This window comes from Zosterops lateralis, assembly GCF_965231275.1.
Source record: "Zosterops lateralis genome assembly, chromosome: 6".
Classification (NCBI taxonomy): Eukaryota; Metazoa; Chordata; class Aves; order Passeriformes; family Zosteropidae; genus Zosterops; species Zosterops lateralis.
The window spans coordinates 8,806,102-8,824,656 of NC_139761.1; the positions used below are offsets into that span (position 1 = coordinate 8,806,102).

Genomic DNA, 18,555 nt, shown 5'->3' on the forward strand with positions numbered 1-18,555 from the left:
CACTGCAATTGACACGCTAATAAAAAGATTTTAATAGACCAATTTTTTTTTTTTTTACATCACAGTGTTCTGAAATATTGATTCACTCTCCTGAAATATTGATTCGGTGAGCTATTTGTAAAAACAGAAAAATGCAGATTTGAATTTTTAAAACTTGTTTTCTAAAAAAAAAAACAAACCCAGAATTAATTTCAAAATGTCTGCAGTCTTCATGCTCTTTAAGTGGTATTTTAATGGGTATTTTTGTCAGAGAAATATAATAAGCATTATTAAAAAGCATTAGCAGATTCAGTCTCCTAATCTGCAATAACAATGATTGTATTTGCATATTGCAGTATGGAAATAATACAGTCCATTTCCTAGTGTCAATATCACACTCAATTCTCCATTAAATGTTAATAAAAATATTTCACATTTATATAGCATTTTCTCCAGAATGAAGACGCTCCCTAATTAAGAGACAAATTTCATAGTTACAGCACGTAATTTTATAGACAACAAAAATTTACTTGAGAGTTGGACAGGAAAAAAGCAGCCCAGTGAGTTCAGCCAGCTGTTGTCAATGGATATTTCTGGCCTTTGCAGCGGGAGAAATTGATGTTAAGTGATTTATTTAGACCTCCTGCAGCTCTGTCACCAACAGTTGCTCTTTTTGTTTAGTTTCCTTCACTATTTTGTCACTTCTCCTATGACATTTGGGGAGAGGTAGGGATGAGAGTTCCCACAGAAGTTGGGTTGTACTGTGTTTGTTAGCTTTTGAAGGAGAGAAATCTTTTGGGCCAAGTTTACTGATATTTAGAGCATTGCATTTTTATGTTCTCAATCTGAGTTTCCTGGACAGGGTTATTTTTGGAGGTTGTTCAGTTGCCCATTCTGGAAGGGTGAGCATTAGGACACAGCAGCACAGGATGCAGATGTTCACAAATCTCCCTGCCAAGCAGGCTGGACACAGGCTGCCCCTGCCCTGCAAGCCATGTAACAACATGTCCTGGATAGTAGGTCCCAGCAGGAGATCCTCAAATGGAAATATTTGGTAAATTTGCCCTGGTTATGGCAAGCTCAGAGTACAGGCAGTCAAATGCTCAAAATTCTGCCTGTTCCTGTTTAGAGGCAGTGCAAGTGAAACATCCAAACATCACAGGGCACCTCTGAAAACCTTCCTCATACTGTGCATTTTAATAAAAGGCGTTATTTGTCAGTCTTTGAACAATCACAAGGAATATGAATGCCAAATATGACAACAAAAAGCAAAGCCCCCCACTAAATCCCAGTTTTACATGCCTATTAAAGTAATTGTTACAATAATGCTCTTGTATTCTTTGTCTTTTCATCTCTGTCACAAGAGAAGGTATCATTATGGTTGCACCCAGGAGTGTGACATTCAGATCTAGTTTGATGTCTCATTATTGTTGGTGTTGTCTTTTTACTTCACAAATCACATATTTATATTTCATCTCCCATGTCAGGTACTCAAAGCTCTGCTTTGATCAGTGTAAATTGCATGTGTCCCTCACATAAGGTGGGACCTCTGTTTGAACCTACAAAGTAGTTAATTGTGAGATCTCATGTGAATCTCTGAGTTACTCATCATTGTTTTTCTCTATTTTTATTTAACCCTTTTTTCTTATTTTTCTGTTTTTTATTTTTCCTCTTATTTTTCTTTTTTTTAATTTTTTCCTAGCATCCTAGAGAACCTCTGAGGCAATATTGACCCCTAATACAGCTGTGTTTCAGCCATGCAGCAACATCTGGGGTGCTCAGGATTTACCCAATCAGTGGGTGTTTTCCTCCCTGTACAGACCTTTAAACTAACTCCACCACATCATTCTGCACATTACAAACAAAAAATACCCTAATGAGAAGGGGAATAAATACCTGAATCTTTAATGTTTCTATAGCCTCAGTGGGACCACATTTTGCAAATGCCTCACATTACAAGAGAGGCTAATGATAAGAAAGCACTAATGACACGAGAAATTTAGGAGTCCTCTGACCTTCAGAAAGCCCATTATTTGGTTTATTGTTTGCAAAACAAATAGATTTATCCAATTTTCTAAATAACTAAATCACAATAACTAAATTCAGTGACAGCAACTGATCTATGTGCAGCATCCATGAGCAGGAAAAGCTGTGGCCAGCCTGTGTAGGTAGCTGGCAGCTACTTCAGGCTTGGGCTGAAATATGGAAACTGATCTCTGCAAAACCACCTGGATTATGTGGTTTCATCACCTGAGTTGCAAACTGCCCCAAGCCAGGAATCTGGTGATCTGGAGGGTCTTAAAAAAAAAAAAAAAATTCCTTCTCAGGAAAAATTTCCTCCTCAGTAGCCTTGAGAGATGATGTACCAGGTCAGACCTCCTGTGGCTGTTTTTAGGTTGGTACCAGCACCTGCAGCTGAGAAGCTGAGCTGAGGAACATCTGTCTCTATCTCACATATGAGCAACATGACTAATGAAGCCACAATACAAGACAGAGCTGTTTGAGGGCCAGACTCATCTGATTTCCCACTAAGTCTTTCTCTGTTGTGTTTTACTGAGGCTGGCTCTCAGCTTTCACAGCTATCTACCCAATGTTCACTTTGGTGGTGGGACTGAAGTTGAGACTTCAGTCTTTAGGATGGGACTCAGTCTTTAGGATGCTGAGTGTGGGCTGTGACATGATTGTGTACTTGTACTTTACCCTTTTGGTACGGCTCCAGAATCAGCTTAAATCTAATTCCCCCCATTACAGTTCTCCCCATCTACAACCAGTAGCAAAGCCACATCTTAATGTTTTGAGTTTTTTGCTAAACAGTCACCATGAAGTTCCTCTTGTCTCCAGGAATTAAGGATGTGCTTCTGTCCTGATTTATTCACTTTTGAGGCAGAGTTTAATTCTGCAAAACGTCTCTCTCCTCAGTCTTTGCATTTATTTTCGGCGGGAGCGGTTGCCTGCGGCACGAGCACTGAAGACTGGCTCAGTGTTAATAGTTGTCAGGGAAAATGAAGAGGCTATTTCTCACAGCAGACTTTCACCCTGCATGACAAATGCTAGTGTGAGCAGATTAAAAATCAGTGCATGGTACAATATGTCACACATAAAGCAACTCCACGTTATTAATTGGCACGGTCCCCATTGGCTGCTCTCAGTGTGTGCCACTGTGAGTGGAGCAGGAACTGGTGAAATCAGGTGAGTCAGAACCTCCTTTGGTGTAAAGTTGTGCAGCAGTGATGGAACTACTTGAGGAATGCTGATTTGTAGCACCCAGTTGTTTGGATAAGGGTTTGAGATGCCTTTTCCCCCTCCTAAAATGTGATCCAACCTGCGCTTTATTAGAATGAACAGCAGAGATACTCTGCGATAAATCTTCCCCCTAACCCCAAACCCTTTTTAATCACAATAGGTCATTTAAAACCATGATGTGATTTAGAGAGGTTTTTTTTTTCTTCTTTTCTGCTGTCTTTGCAACAGATCCTTAATTATTGACCTTGAAAATTTCCCAAGGAAATGACTCGATCTTAGGATACAAATTAGTTGCTGCACACAAAAATGGGTTTACAAAGCAAACCAAACCAGCAAAGGCTGAAGTCCATTTTCCAAGTCATATTAGAGCTGGGAATTGTTTCAGTAAAAATTGTTTCGGGAAAAAGCCAAAAACCTGACCATCATTTTGAACAGGTTCAGAGTTGGAGTAGCAGTGCTGCAAGTTCTGGGCATCCCCCACACCAGACTCTGGTGCCAGCCTCTCTTCTGCAATATTTCCATCACAAGTAAAGGCCTCAGGATAAAACAGCTTGAAGGTCTGCCTTAAAATTGCTCCTAGACTTCTGCATGTCATGAGAGTTATCCTGGTTAAACACACTTTTCTGTGAGGGGTGTGAGAGGGGATCAGGGACAACCCAAGAGACTTTGTTGCCATGCAGCCAGTGAGGCAGAGCCTTATTGAAATTCTCATGGAGCCTGATGTTTTTAGCTCTACAAGGGTTCAATGCACTCTGAGGGTGTCCAGCCCTTTTCAGAATGGCTTAGAATAATATTTGTGAGATGGCTCTTCAAGTGTGTTTTGTAAAGCAAAGGTTTTAATAAAGGAGAAAATAACAAAGGGTACAGAAACTAAACAGAAGCTGTGCTCAAGTGCAGTGAAACCCTCACACCTCGCTAAGACACCCCAAAAAGCACTGAGCAGCTCTGTGCTCCTTCTTAAATACTTAATGTTTTTAGGAGGGCTTTTGGCTTGCTGCCCGATAGAAACTAGCTAAAGTTCAGAAGAGCTGCTACAGAGACCAACAGGTGCCTTTGTGATGGCCAATTGTGATGAGGGAAGAAGAGAAAGTTCTGTGCTTTTCCTTAAAAGTCAGTGGTGAAACTGAAACCCCTTTTCCTTATTTGAAAACATCTACCTGGTCCTGGGGGGCGTGCAGTGCAGCACAACCTTGTCTGCCCATTCTGCTCAGTGCCCCTCATACCTCAGAAAAATAAGAAAGAGGTAGAGCACAGCCCTTTTACCAAGGAAAGTAATGCCTTCCAGTGATTGTACAGGCTAAAAAGAGCAGTTCAAATCGAGCAGAGCACTGTAACAAATTCTGCTGCAGCACACAGGGAGCTTTTGGGAGTGAATGTCTGCAGGTAGGGAAGGCACAAGCTCTGAAAGGTTTTAAGCAGACACAGGGCTGTTCAGATACAGGAGACCTCAGTGCCTGCTTGACTTGTGGATATGGTGATATTGCAGTCCTTGGCAGTCACAGGTTAAGCTGCAGATGTAAGATATTGATGCAATATGTAATGACCCCATTTAATCTGAAATGGGACAGAGTTATATTTACCCTCAGGCTGGGTTTTGATTGCTTGGACACTGTGAGTTCCTAATTTGCTGATCTCTCTTCTGTCATCTTCTTTTCCCCTCCCTGTCATTCCTTTTATTCTTTTAAGCAGTCTCCAACTCTCCCATGCTTTTCTAACATCTCCTTGGTGCCAGAAGAAAATACACATTCACTCCTGAAGCCTGTTTTTCCAATGCACTCTTCACCTGTGCAGAACCTGGGACCAGAACCTTACTAGAGTTTTTCCTTCCCTTGTCATTACCTCTATAATCCTCCACAGAGGACAGCAGAGGCAGCTGACAAATTCATGTGTCCTTTTGGGACCACGTTCCTGCCAGCTGTTACAGCTCTTACAGGCTGTAAGGTGCTGTAGGGTCTGACATACACAAGTCACTCAGAGATTTTTGTTAACGATGCTCTGAAAATCTCAAGCACATTATTATTATTATTATTATTATTATTATTATTATTATTATTACTATTATTTCATGTTATTTTAAAATTTATATCTTAGCCACAGCCTGCACTTGTTCAGTTCAGAATGTAAGTAAGTTTGAATATGTTTGTTTTTCCTTGGCTATCAAAATAGAAAGGTTGTTCTATCTGGACACATTAATGATATTCAGTTGCTTCCTTGTAACTACTCTATTAACGTCTGTCGACATGGCACTCTCTGCTCATAACCTCCTCACAGACCAGACAGCTTTCCAAGCAGAAGGGAGATACATCTAAAAAAAATAAAAGGCAAAATGTCAGCATGTTCCCAGATGAGATGCCCTGAGGGATTCATGACGTGGTGTTAGCTGTGAAGAAATGCAGATGTGACAGGTGGCTGACAGTTTGGTACTTTGTCTATAATCCTTCTGAACTAGTGGCAAAGACATTCTTAAATACAGTGATTAACTTGAGAAACCTCTCCCAAAATGTGCTGTTTACATCAACAATCATAAGATGATATGTGACATGCCTGGATCCTTTCCATTAATTTCAGGGGAAAAATACCATAGGTCAAGACTTTTGGAATAACAACAACAACAATAACAACGGATTAATATAATAATAAAACAGACCAGAGAGCCTGAATAAAATAGAACAGAGTCTGAATAAAATGGACTCCAAAGCCTGGGGCAAACTGTATTTGCTAAACCATTTGGTAAAATGGGCTGAGGCAGATGTTTGAGCTAAAGTAAATCAGGGAGAAGTTGCCTTTGAGTGACTGAAGGACTGGCTCAAAAGCAGCCATTTGGCCTGCCCGGAATACAGACATATTGCTCCCTGGGCAGCCTTCTGCAGTGACCCTGTGCTTCTCTCCAGAAATAAGGAGTGCATTACTGGTAGCAAGGTGGTAGCCGCCTTCCAGACATGCTGCTGCTATTTTTCTTGGACCACAGAAATGATATATCCAAAGTAGAATAAATATAAAAACAAATAAAACTGCTCTCAAAAATGTTTTTGTCTGAATAATTAATTCCTCAGCAAATTTTCTCATAATAAAACATGTCCTAATGAGCTATCAGGAACAGAGGAAATTCATCACATACCTCACAAATATCAACTTGAGAGCACTGCTCATGTCAGATGGCATAAGTAATGACTTGAGAGGGAGCGTGGAGCAGCACAGCCAAAAACACAGTCCCCATCAGTCATTCCACATCAGCCCAACTCATACGTGTTGCTTGATCTACAGAGGATTAGCCAGAGACAGCTAGAAGGAGATATGGGGCTGAAGGGAATACAGGCAAATATGGTATATCTAATCTTGATTTATCCTGGTTGGTTTTCTGCTTATCACTGAGGTGCCACGGCAGTTGGTCGTGCATCGTGTTTTATTTTTGTGATATTTCTTTTTTTTTTCCCAGAGAAATAAAATTTACAAACTTTGAACTTCACCCTACCTTATGCTGAGCAAGCCATCTTCAGCTCCATGTCAGGACATGGTGCTCTTGGGGGTTCAGCTCCTGTGCAACAGGCCTGGGTGGGTGCCCTGGAGCAGGTGAGACCTCTCTGTGCTGTGGTGACAAGGGATGCTGTGGTCAGGGTGATGTTTTTCATGGTGGGGCTGCAGTAGGAACACTTCTGAACTGTTCTTGTTGTGGTGGCACCAGCAGAGCTGGGGGAATGTGCAGTCTCCTCTCATCACACGTCCATCTCTTCTCTCAGTGCTCTGCAGCCGCAGGAACTGCCCCACTGGCCTCCTCCATGTGTCTGCTCTGGGGTAATTCCCTCCTAAGGACAGTCCCAGAAGCCAAGGCATGGGGATGCTTTGGAGGGACAGCTCTCCCCACTTGGATGGGAAAGCTGAGACACCAGGCTGGTGCTGCCAGCTGTTGTAATGAGAACCTGAAATGTCCACAGCAGGTCAGACCAGAGAGTTATCTCCCTGGGGATCCCATCTCCAAGGCCTACCTGAAGCAGGTGTTTGGTTTAGGGAAGAACAGAGGATTCTGGAGATGTAGAGGGATCATTTTGTGACTCCGCCTTCCCAGCAACCTGCTGTAAGGGGCTTCCTGAGCTGAAGGCTAATTCCCCAAGTCTGCATTTCTCAGGTCCTTATGGATTTCCTTTTTACCATTAATTTATCTGATATCTTTTGGCACCAGCATTTAATTTTGGCCTCTGCAGTGTCCCATGATGTGTGCCACAGAATAATTATGTGCAGTGAGAGACACGTGCATCTTTTCCTCTGTTTCAGAGCTTCTGCCTGGTCTGTATATATAATTTCCTCCCTTCCCTGTGACAAGAGAATGAATGAATCATCATTCACCTTGCCTTTCTCCCTCAGTTTCACCACGCTGAGAAAAGTAAGCCTATCAAATTTACTCCACTGAAGCAACTCCATGTTTCTGATACAGATTCCAGCCTAGCAGGAGTTTTTTTAGGATTTACATGAGAGAAGAGTATGAGAGATCCAGGCAGCTGCCAGAGTGATGGCTGACAGGTTTTATTTCTATCCCTTTGCTCACTCCAGTGTGTGGTCACAGCTTAAGACCCAGTCCTGTGCTGCAGTAGCTGTCAGCCTGCTAAGTGCAGCTGTTTTACATGTCTGCTCACATTTGTAAATGCCTGGCTGTGTTTTCGGAAACTCTCCAATAAATGCTTGCTTGAGTTAGTTCGCCAGAAAAGACAACTTTATCTGCTCCACAAGTGACCCCCACATTCACCTCTGCAGAAACCCCTGTGCAGCAGAGCCCTGTGGTTGCTGCTGGTAGGATCTGAGCACTGGGTTTGCCCGAGGCAAAGAGCCCTTGGCATCTGCTGGCCCCTTCTCTGGGCTCCAGTGTGAGCAATAACTGGGCTTTTATGTTGGTGCTGACCTCCCAAGTTACGTTAAGTAAACATTATCTGGCAAATCTGATGTGCCACATCTTAAAGAGAGGAGTTTTCCACCTCAATCCAGGTCTGATTTCTTTGCAGGTAAAGAACAAAACCCTTTGGGAACAGGCACTTCTCAGAAGCAAGGTTAGTTAAGAGCAGTAAACTTTCCTCTTTACCAATAGGCTGAAATATTGACAAAATCTTTTCTGTTAGGAGTACACATCTCTCCCCACAGGGTCAGGTCAGTGTTCCATAACTCATCTTTACAAAACTGAAATACAATTCTTGATGATCAGAACTGGGTAAGGATCAGAAAACTGGCCTGACACATTTCATTTCTACTGACAAAAGGTTTTATTCAAGAAATACTTCCCCTGCACAGATAGAGTGAGATTTCAAGATAATATGCATTACAAATGTTTTTCAATGAAGCTGAATTAATGTCTTCTATGAGAATCTCCCCAGTGCCTTCCTCAGGACTGTATCTGTAACCTCTTAACAGCATTGAAAAATAATTGTTTGGTTGCCCAATGGAAATATCAGCCTGAATTCCCATGTGCACTATATTTGAGGTCCTTGTCCCTCATCTGCTTCTCTAAACACTGCCTGGGAAGTGGCACAGAGATAAAATGACTGTAAACAGCCCTGGGATTAAGAAGTGATTTGAGACCTGCAGCTGATCTCAGACTGGATGTGGTTAGGAAATTAGATTAGGAAATTACTCTACCTGGAACTGGACATAATTGTAGTATCTTGTGCTGGAGAGAGGATTCATGCTGAGATGGATAAATGAAATTGGGATTGTGGAGAACCTATAACTTGAGGTCAGTTTAATTTGGATTTTTGTGCCAGAGTTATCCGAGCACAACCCACATTCCTCTCTCTGATACCTTTTGCTTTCTGGCATCCTCGCCTTGCAGTTTTGGGCCCTGCAGCAGAGGGATGCTTTGATATCTTCCCGAGTATGGTGTGGGGCAGGGAGCTGCTCACTGGCAGTGCAGAGCGGGGTGGATGCTCACCCCCGGGAATAAAATGCCATCTGTTCCTGCCATGCATGTCCCATTGTCCCTGCCATGCATATCCCAGTGCTGGTCTGTTCTCAGCTTGCTGTCCAGCAGGAGCTTGCTTAAAGTTATTTTCTTTCAGCCCTGCTCCACCTGCCAGCCAGGGATAACGGAGCTGATCCCACCCCCAGGCAGCCGCTAAACGACACCAGGGCTCAAAAAAAGTTATTCCACATCTAGTGAGTCTTTGCCCCCCTTGCAATATCTTGGTAGGGGTGTGGCCACCTGCGCTGGGAGCAGAATCACTGGATCTGAAGGCACCGGGGTGGCTGTGCACCCTGTCTGTTATTGTCACCGTCTGAGGCTGGTGGACAGATTTTTAGAAACTTGGATCAAAATTTCCTGGGATCTAGCAGCTAGGACGAAGGCAGTTTGCTGGTTTGGGGGTATCTGTGTGCGTGTGTTTAATGGCCATCAACGGGGGTGACACCAGTGTCGTGTGTCATTAGGGGGATCCCCCACTGGCGGTCCCCAGCCCTGCTGGAGACTCACAGACTGATTTAACCCCCTGGGCGCCAGGGAGCAGTAGCAGCCAGATTTTCCCGGGGAGAGATACCCTCACAACAGATCTTCCTCTCTCCGCTCACCTCTTCCCCTACAAGCCCTGAAGCCATTCCCAGGGGCTACTCGGGCCGCGGGAGAGGGAGCAGCCGTGTCCGGAGGAGGCATCGGGCTGCCCTGCATTGCATTGCATTGCACTGCGCATTCTCCCTCCCTCCCATCTCTCCCCACCGCCTACTGCTGCAGCCTGCCTGCCTCCCTCCATCCCTCCATCCTCCCCGCGTCCCACCTCACATCCTACTCCCTTGTGTCTCTCACTCCTGCATCCCTCCTTCCTGTATCCCTGCCTCCTGCATCCCTCCCTCCTGCATCCATCCTTTCTGCATCCCTCCCTCCTGCATCCCTGCCTCCTGCATCCCTCCCTCCTGCATCCATCCTTTCTGCATCCCTCCCTCCTACATCCGTCCTTCCTGCATCCGTCCCTCCTGCATCCCTCCTCCTGCATCCCTCTCCCCATCCCTCCCTCCTTCCCTCCCTCTGCCTGCGCAGAGCCGCGGACATGGCGCTCAGCAATTTCCTCTTCGCTCAGTGCATCTGCTATTTCCTGGCCTTTCTCTTCAGCTTCATCGTCGTGGTGCCACTCTCCGAGAATGGCAACGACTTCCACGGCCGGTGCCTGCTCTTCACCGAGGGCATGTGGCTCAACGCCAACCTGACGGTGGAGCGGCAGCGCTTCACGGTGCAGGAGTGGGGCCCTGAGGCTGCCTGCCGCTTTAGCATCTTCACCGGGCTCCTCTCCCTGCTGCTGGCCACAGTGCAGGCCTGGAGGACCCTCTTCTTCCTCTGCAAAGGGCACGAGGAGTAAGTACCCCTGGGGATGAGCCCATCCTTCCCCCAGGCTGGGGCACCTGGGAGCAGTGTGGGGGTGAAGCTCTGGGCTTTGCACCATCCAGGGTCATCCTGCTCCCCAAAGGGGCTTGGGGAGAGGTGGAGTATTGTCCATATCTGTGCACACACACACCATGCACTCCCCCAGCTGTGTCCAGGTCCCCCTCCAGAGGATGCTCCCGTGCAGAGGTTTGGGGTGGGGGGTCAGATCCACTGCCCTGCACCCATTGCCCTTTGGCAACCTTGCTGCAGTGTGTGGCCACTCAGCTACAGTGGGAACTAAAGGATTTGGGGGCTGTGAGGTGATGCTGGAGGCTGGGGCTCACAGGTGCCTCTTGACCATGGTCCCACTACACATCCATGCCAAAGGCCTTTCCCAGGTGTGCACTGGGAGTGTGACAAACCTTGAAACAACATGGTTGTGCCTGGGGGGGCAGAAGGGAGAAGCTGTTGACTCCCCTCTATTTTTTGTGCTGTTTTTGTGGTGTACATGGCAGCTATTGCAGACAACAACCATTGCTTGGTTACGACATGGGAGCAATGCTGAATGCTCCCTGCAGCAGCTCAGGGTGGCACTGACAGACAGCTGCTTCCTGTGCTCAGACAAGCCAAGGGGCATCCCACCCCAGCAGCTGTAGGGAGAGGCTTGGTGGGGCAGGCAGGAGCACTGTGATATTCTGTGCTTGCCTCTCTGGTGGCCTGAGAGGGCAGAGACCCTGGTGCAGGTAGCCAGCCTCTGAGTGCTATGGGGCTGGACAATGCACTGGTGGCTGTTTAAACTAGGAAAATATTTTTCCCATGGTTTAGGAACCATGCCAAGGATAAATCATTCCTGTCCAGGTCTATTTGGACTAGAGGTTTCTTGAGTAAGGAGCTGTTACATCTGGGCTTGGTAATCCTGGGTTCTGAGTAGCAGTGTTGTCTTTCTGGCTCTTTCCAACCACTCTCGGCCTGCCTAATACTCAAACATGCTGTAGTAAGTGTGGACCAGAAACTTATTCCATATTAAAACTTACTTTACACTTAAATATAACCACATACTTAATATCTTTGAATTCAGCTTCCTCAGGTGATCCAGTATCTGTAGAGGATTAATTGAGTCTCAATGCTTTGCAGTTCAGGGCTAGCTAATTTTTTAGAAGAAACCAGCAGTAAAAACCTTGTAATGGTGACATTTGGATTAGATGCTTGGTCTGCTTCCAAAAGTGGCTATTAATTTCAAAACTGTTGGGCAGTCCCCTCAAAAGTGTCCCTTTAGGAGTTGCTTTCAGGCTCCTTTGGGAGTTGTAAAACACTGTTCATAGTTGCTGCAGGCAAGAAAGGCAGAAGGCTATGGCATGATGGGGAGCAAAGATGGAGCAAGTTGGGGTGATGAGAAAACCACAGAAGATCTCAGCAGGGTAAAACATGGAAAGATGCTTGGGAACAGCAGTTCCTTGGAAAGAAGGAAGGTCTATCCTGTACCACATCAGCCACTGTATGCAGAGCAGGCAGGGCTCACACTGTCCTGATTTTAGACAGCCATTTGTTAAAGGTTCAAACAGGAGCAAAAACATTTCTGTTTGGTTGGAGAGATAAATGTGAGCTCCTCACCATACGTGATAGTTGTCTGTTCTGATTAGAGATAGTTGAGGAAGAACCAGAATGTCATAACTGATGATCCTGTTGAGGAGGATCAACTGCTGCTGGGCCAGCTCCAGGCTGAGCCAGCTGAGGCAGTCAGGGTTAGTTAGCACCCTTTGCATCTTTCATGTGCAATGGTTTTAACATTGCTGACAGATAGTTATGACTGCTAAAAAACCTTCTTAAAAGGGTCTCAACAGCACAATGAGTGACACTGGTGAGAAATTTGTCATATTCATCTTTACCACACACTCTGAATAGGATGGCCTGCCTCCTGGAGCTGCCAGTTTTTCTCCAACCTGGAGCAGATGTCCAATTTTTACATAGTATGACATTCCAAGGTGTCCTATTCTAAACAGCCACTGAGAGCAGTTTCAAGCAGAGAAGGGCTTTGCCAGATGACTGAGATTAGAAACTTTTCACAGCTAGAATTCAGGTGAGGAGTTAAAGAGTGAGGCTGGAAAATGAGTGAATGATTCCATGGCCTGATGGGAAATCTTTAAGTATCCTATCTCATCCCACCCCAAACACAGCACGTGCTGAGGGCAGGCCCTGGTTGGGCAGACTTAATGGGGCTGAGGTAAATTGATATTCAGCAGGCAGACATTGAATACTGACACCAAAGCCAGAGAAATCCCAGGAGAAGCTGGCCTGCTCTGCAAATTGCCCATAAAATTGAGATTCTTGTCCTATGATGGCAGCACCTTGTGTTACATTGCTTAAAATGATTATAGCTATCAGTACTGTGTTTATATTTTTAGTTTCCCTCTCCTAAGCAATTTTTGCCCCAATTATCACTTTAGTCATGAAATAATTTTAGCTCCAGTTACTACATAATTTCAGCTAATGACATTTATTTTAACAATGGTGATTTTCATCATTACAGCTAATGAAAGCCACATTGTGTATGAACAATCACCACTTATTATATAAAGCCACATCTTCTTATGGTTAAAAAAGAAATCAAAATCAAAAACATTTGCAAGTGAAGGTAATGTGACTCAAAATCAAGTCCATAGTGTTTCAATGTATTAGGTGTTCTTAATTAAAGATGTGTTTCAAAGGGAAACTGATATCTTTGTGCCCACTCTGTGCTGCTTACAGAGACTGCTGAGGTTGTGTTTCAGCTGTTTATGAGTTACATTTTTCTTCTCTTTTATTACAGCTCTTTCTTTTACGCCTTCCTGAATCTGCTGATCAGCGCCTTTGTGGTGTTCATCACATTTATTGCCAGCACTATAGTGAGTGTAGGATTTAACATGTGGTGTGATGCAATTACCGAAAAAGGAAGCATGCCAAATAGGTTAGTATTGGGGAATACATTGTATTCATTTTATTTATTTATTTTTTTTCATATAAGCACAATTGAACTGTGGTGTTACGAAGTGTAGTTATTACACACAAGGTGAGCAAGGGGGAGAAGGTATCTGTAATATGAAAATCCAGAGGTTTTTCATGTGGAACCAAAAAAAAAAAAAAGCAAATCAAACTTCTTTTTATTTGTTTATTTAGAAGCCCCCAAAGAAAAGTGTGTTTCCATCGTATTTTGTGTTCTCTGAATCATCATCATATGAAAAACAAACCCATTATGTTAAATTTTTTTATTTCCAAAGGAATGCTTGATTTGGAGTTTTTCTATAGATGGGGGAGTGTGGCCTTGTGAGCAGGGCAAGGGGGCTGAAGGTCAGGGATCCTGACTTGCAATCCTGGTTCTGCCCCCAACCTACTGTGTGACACTGGGCAAGTCTCTTATCCTGCCTGTGCCACAACTCATCATCAGACAAAAATTTGGAGTTCCTTGCCTTGTAGTGATGCTGTGGGTGTCCTGAGAGCCACAGAACAGAAAACAAAGTACAGATGGCTCATGCTTTGTTACAGTCACAAAATGTACAGCTCCTAAAATGGTCCACCCTATCCCACAATGCTTATGTTCATTATAGGAAACATGATAAGTTGAGGAAGATTTGCTCCTATCAAAAAAAAAAAATGATTAAGAGAGAAAAAAATGTGACATTTTATGTCATATGATATTGAATAAATGTACTACTTAAAGCATACATTTGTCTTGCACATTGTCATATGTTGTAAAATGCCATAGTGAATGTTCTGTTTAGGGCTGCAACGATTAATCGAATTACTTGAATATTCGGTTAAAAATTCAATTACAAAAACCATCTAATCGAATATTCGGGTAAGAACCCAAGATGACCGACAGCACTGAAAAGGAGAGAGAAGAGGCTGCAGAATTCAACCAAGAGATAGAATGACAACCTCAAAATCCTGGGAGTTTTTTCACACCAATAATGGTCCAAGTTATTTGTAAAATCTGTAGGCAGCCCCTATCTTACCATCAGAGTATCGTCTCCTTGCTGGAGCATCCGAAACAAAAACACAATTCCTTCTTCTGAGGCTTTCCCTGATGAAGTCAAAAGGTAACAGAGGATCATACACTTTGTTTCATTGAGGGGTAAAACAACCAACCTGGGGTAATGCCAGGGCAAATCTGTGGGAGGCAAGGGGGCAGTGGGAAAGAGGGGTTTAAGGATGCTGTGTTCATAATAAAGATTCCACTTATAGAGGATTTGTATTATCACTTACATAACTGCACTTTTTTCTTTTTTCTTCTTTTTATTTTATTTTTTTTTTTTTTTGTAAAAGAAAGTAATTTTTATCTTAGTTTTAGAGAAGATCAGCAAACAACCTGATGATTGCAATAACTTAAATATCCTTTGATAGAATGTGCCATTGTGACTGTTCAAAGTACATTTAATATGTTGTCTCATTTTATATTTGGTTTACCTGAAATCTCTTAAATAATTTTCTTCTTTTGTTTTTCCCTTCCAAATGCCTTTCTGGACAGCTGTGAAGAATTGCAGGATATAGATCTTGAGCTGAACTTGGAAAACTCTGCTTTCTATGACCAATTTGCTATTGCACAGGTAGGTCAGACTAAGTCATGGTTCTATTCCTGTTCATTTGCCATTTGCTTATTGACCTGGGATTGCTGGAGCTGAACTACCATTCTCAGAAATCAATGGGAATGTTTCCAGTGACTTCAGTAAGTGCTGAATCAGAATGATAGTGAGGGGCACATTTGAATTTTAAATTCAAAATAGGCAGTTTTGAATACAGATATATCAAAGCCTCACCCTACCACTGATCTTGTTAATCAGGACAGAAAACTCATTGTTTATCCAGAGGATGAGGTCTGCAAAAGTTGCAGCACTCTGATGTCCTGGATTTCTTCATTACTGTTCAAAATAATTTCTGACCTGCACCACGTTTTAGGGTACCTAGTTTTGCCTTCCTTGAGTTTGACTGAGATCACTTAAGCTATATAAATATCAGACCATTGAAAATAATCAAAGATTAATTCATTCAGATAGGGCTGTTTTCTGATGGATCCATGAGAATTAGAGCTCTAAGGCTGTCAGACCTTTCAATTGAATATTCTAGCTCAAGTCAATGATCAGTCAGTGAACACTGGGACATGAGCACACACTAATTTTGCAGGGACCATAGTCCCATCCCTGCAGGGCTGCACCCTCACAGGGGCTTATGTTGTCTCACATGGAAGGAGGCATTAGCCTGTCTGGAGCATTCCTTGAAGGTAACCCTTGCCTCTTGGGCATGAGCCAGTTTTGTGTCTTTGTTGCCAACATTGGCATCTTGATGCCCAGCTCAGCCACAGCTGCATTTAGGAGAGAAATATGCCATAAAAGTGACTCCTTTATATGAAGAACTCAAGACCTCCCTGAATTTAGCTTGGTGTGACTCCATGGGCTTTGATCCAGCTGAGGTTTTCATAATCACCTGGACAGCTGACTTTGTTTTTACAATCCTATACTGACCTCTTTATGATTTCTTTCCTTCACTAGTTTGGTCTCTGGGCTGCCTGGCTGACTTGGCTGGCAATCACCATTCTGGCTTTCCTGAAGGTTTATCACAACTACAGACAGGAGGACCTGCTCGACAGCCTGATCCATGAGAAGGAGCTGTTGCTAGGAAGATCCCCTTCACGATCCTCTTTGCAAGATGACAAAAGTGGCATGATCTAAAGTGTAAGCAGATTAACCAGGCAGGATCTAGATTTTATTATTTAGTAGTATGAGCTGAAGTTGAGTCAGGGTATTGAGTGTGTGAGACCTTTTCTTTTCCTGAAATGAAATGTAATTGCGAATCACTCACTTCCCCCATGAGAAATTGTTGGCAGAAATACTGATGTTAGGATAAAGAGAATGTGCCTATGGCACAGCCAACTTTCTGTCCTGTGCAGACAAAATTTGTAACCTGCCCTTGCCAGCAGAGCTCCCACATGCCATTGCTGGCTGTTGGGGCATTTTTGAGGACTGAGCTGGCAAGACCAGGCTACAGCATCCAGGCTATTTCTCCAAACTTTTCTTCAACCCCAGTTGTAACTGGAGCTGCATTCAGTCCCTCCTCTCTCGGTCTCCTCCCTTTTTCCAGGAAAGCTGTCCCTGTTCTCTCTTTATCCTGGGAAGTTGCAGCTCTGGTTCAGGTGCAGGCTCCCTCTGTCTCTGCTTTTGCTGTGTTTGGATGCAGTGCTGACAAACATGTTGCTCCTGCTCTGATTTTATTTAGAACATAGAGACCTGTGTTCCAGACTTGATATTTAATATTGGACAGTGTTAATGAATTTCATGAAACCCGTATATTATTAAAGCACCTGTCAACTGTGTATATTATAGAAGGATGATGGAGAACTTCTGTGGTTTTGTTTCTTCTTAGATTTTGGCATGACCAGCATTTATTATGACTCCTGAAGTGAAGTGTAGCTAGCAATTGCTGAAGCTTTCATACTAAGAAATTAAGCTGAATAGATAGTATTAATGCTTGTGCATTTATAAATGTAACTTGGTCCCTAACATGGTATACTATTCTGTTTTGAATATTAGAATTTATTTGTGATATTTATTTCATATAGGATATGCAAAATTACTGTAAGCATTTGCATTGTGGGTTTCTATATATAAACATAGCAAGGAGTTCAAACAGCTGAGTTATTTTATAGGTAGTTCAGTGCTGAATGGGTCCATTTTCCCCACTCATGGGCAGGAGTTCCAGGGCAGATGAATTTTCCTGTGAAAAGGAAGAAGAATTGCTATTTACACAAAGCTCACTGATGACTGTGTTGTTGCTTTCAGTTTTGCTTGGCCAGTGCTTCAATAAATCAGGTGGCTTGTTGAGATCAGGGGCAGCTCTGATAACTGAGCAGAATCACTCAGAGGAGTGTGGAATTTGCATGGCAGAGAAGTAAAATTGTACTAGAATTAAGAATTTATCCCCAGGTGCACATCACACAGAAGGCCCCAAATCAGCAGAAAACTGAAGCAAAAAACTAAGTTTGGACTGAAGATTTTTTTGGGAGTACAGTGACACTGCTTGTGATATCTGTGTTTGAGTTGAGACTGAATTTATGGGGACAGAAGTGCAAAGCACACAGGATTATATGACCTGGTAAATCAGAATGAGGGGAGAGAAGACAGCAGCAGGCTTCTACTACGACAGAGCTCAAGCCTGGGGTTAGCACAACCATGCAGATTTACCGTTGTCTTCTGGGAACTCTCTGATGCTTAGTTAAGTACCAGCTTAAGCATTTCATTGAAACAGAATTTGATGTCATGACAAATCCCTCAATCATTAAGCATTTTAGGGCATAAAATCTGACATTGTATTTAACTGCCAAAATGTTCTCATAGGTTTGGAGAAAAAACCCTCCATGGGCCCTAAGCAGTGATCCAGCTCTGTGAACATTGCTTTTAACCCCAGCTGGCCACAGTTCTCTGTAGAAAGGTCTTGTTCTTCAGCATGATTGCTGCCCACAAGAGAATTCCATTCCTTTGAAAGATTTGCAGCAGTGGCTTTTTTGTAGTTGGGAGTTGACATCAGAGGAGGACTCCTGGAGAGGGAATCAGAGATCAAGTTAATTAATACCAATTTAAAATTCAGCTATCAAGGACTGTCAGAGTGCCTTTTTTTAAAATTCATTTTGTCTAGTAGTTTGGATATTAAGAAAAATCTCTTCATTGAAAGGACTGTCCAGCACTGGAACAGGCTGCCCAGGGAAGTGGTGAAGTCAACATCCCTGGGTGTATTTAAAAGAGGCATAGATGTGGCACTAAAGGACATAGTTTAGTGGTTGCCTTTGCAGTGCCAGGTTAACAGTTTGACTGGATGATCCTAGAGGTCTTTTTCAACCTAAATTACTCTGTCTCTAGTAGGAGATACTCTTGCAAGTACCTGAGTCCATTGCCAAGGAATGACCTTCTTCATACCCTGAAGAAGAGTTTGGGCCTGTTTCCTATGTTTCCCCAGTTTCTCCAGCTGTAAAAGGCAGTCTCACT

General features: G+C 43.4%; 1 protein-coding gene across 1 annotated transcript; it reads left to right on the top strand.

Moving 5' to 3' along the window:
* Positions 1-10,238: 10,238 nt before the first annotated feature.
* On the top strand, positions 10,239-16,538 carry TMEM179 (transmembrane protein 179; the record flags this gene model as incomplete). Its single annotated transcript, XM_083863779.1, has 4 exons — positions 10,239-10,540; positions 13,356-13,493; positions 15,051-15,129; positions 16,069-16,538. 4 exons carry the CDS (start codon positions 10,239-10,241, stop codon positions 16,246-16,248), a joined length of 699 nt encoding a protein of 232 aa, XP_083719905.1. The 3' UTR covers positions 16,249-16,538.
* Positions 16,539-18,555: the final 2,017 nt, after the last annotated feature.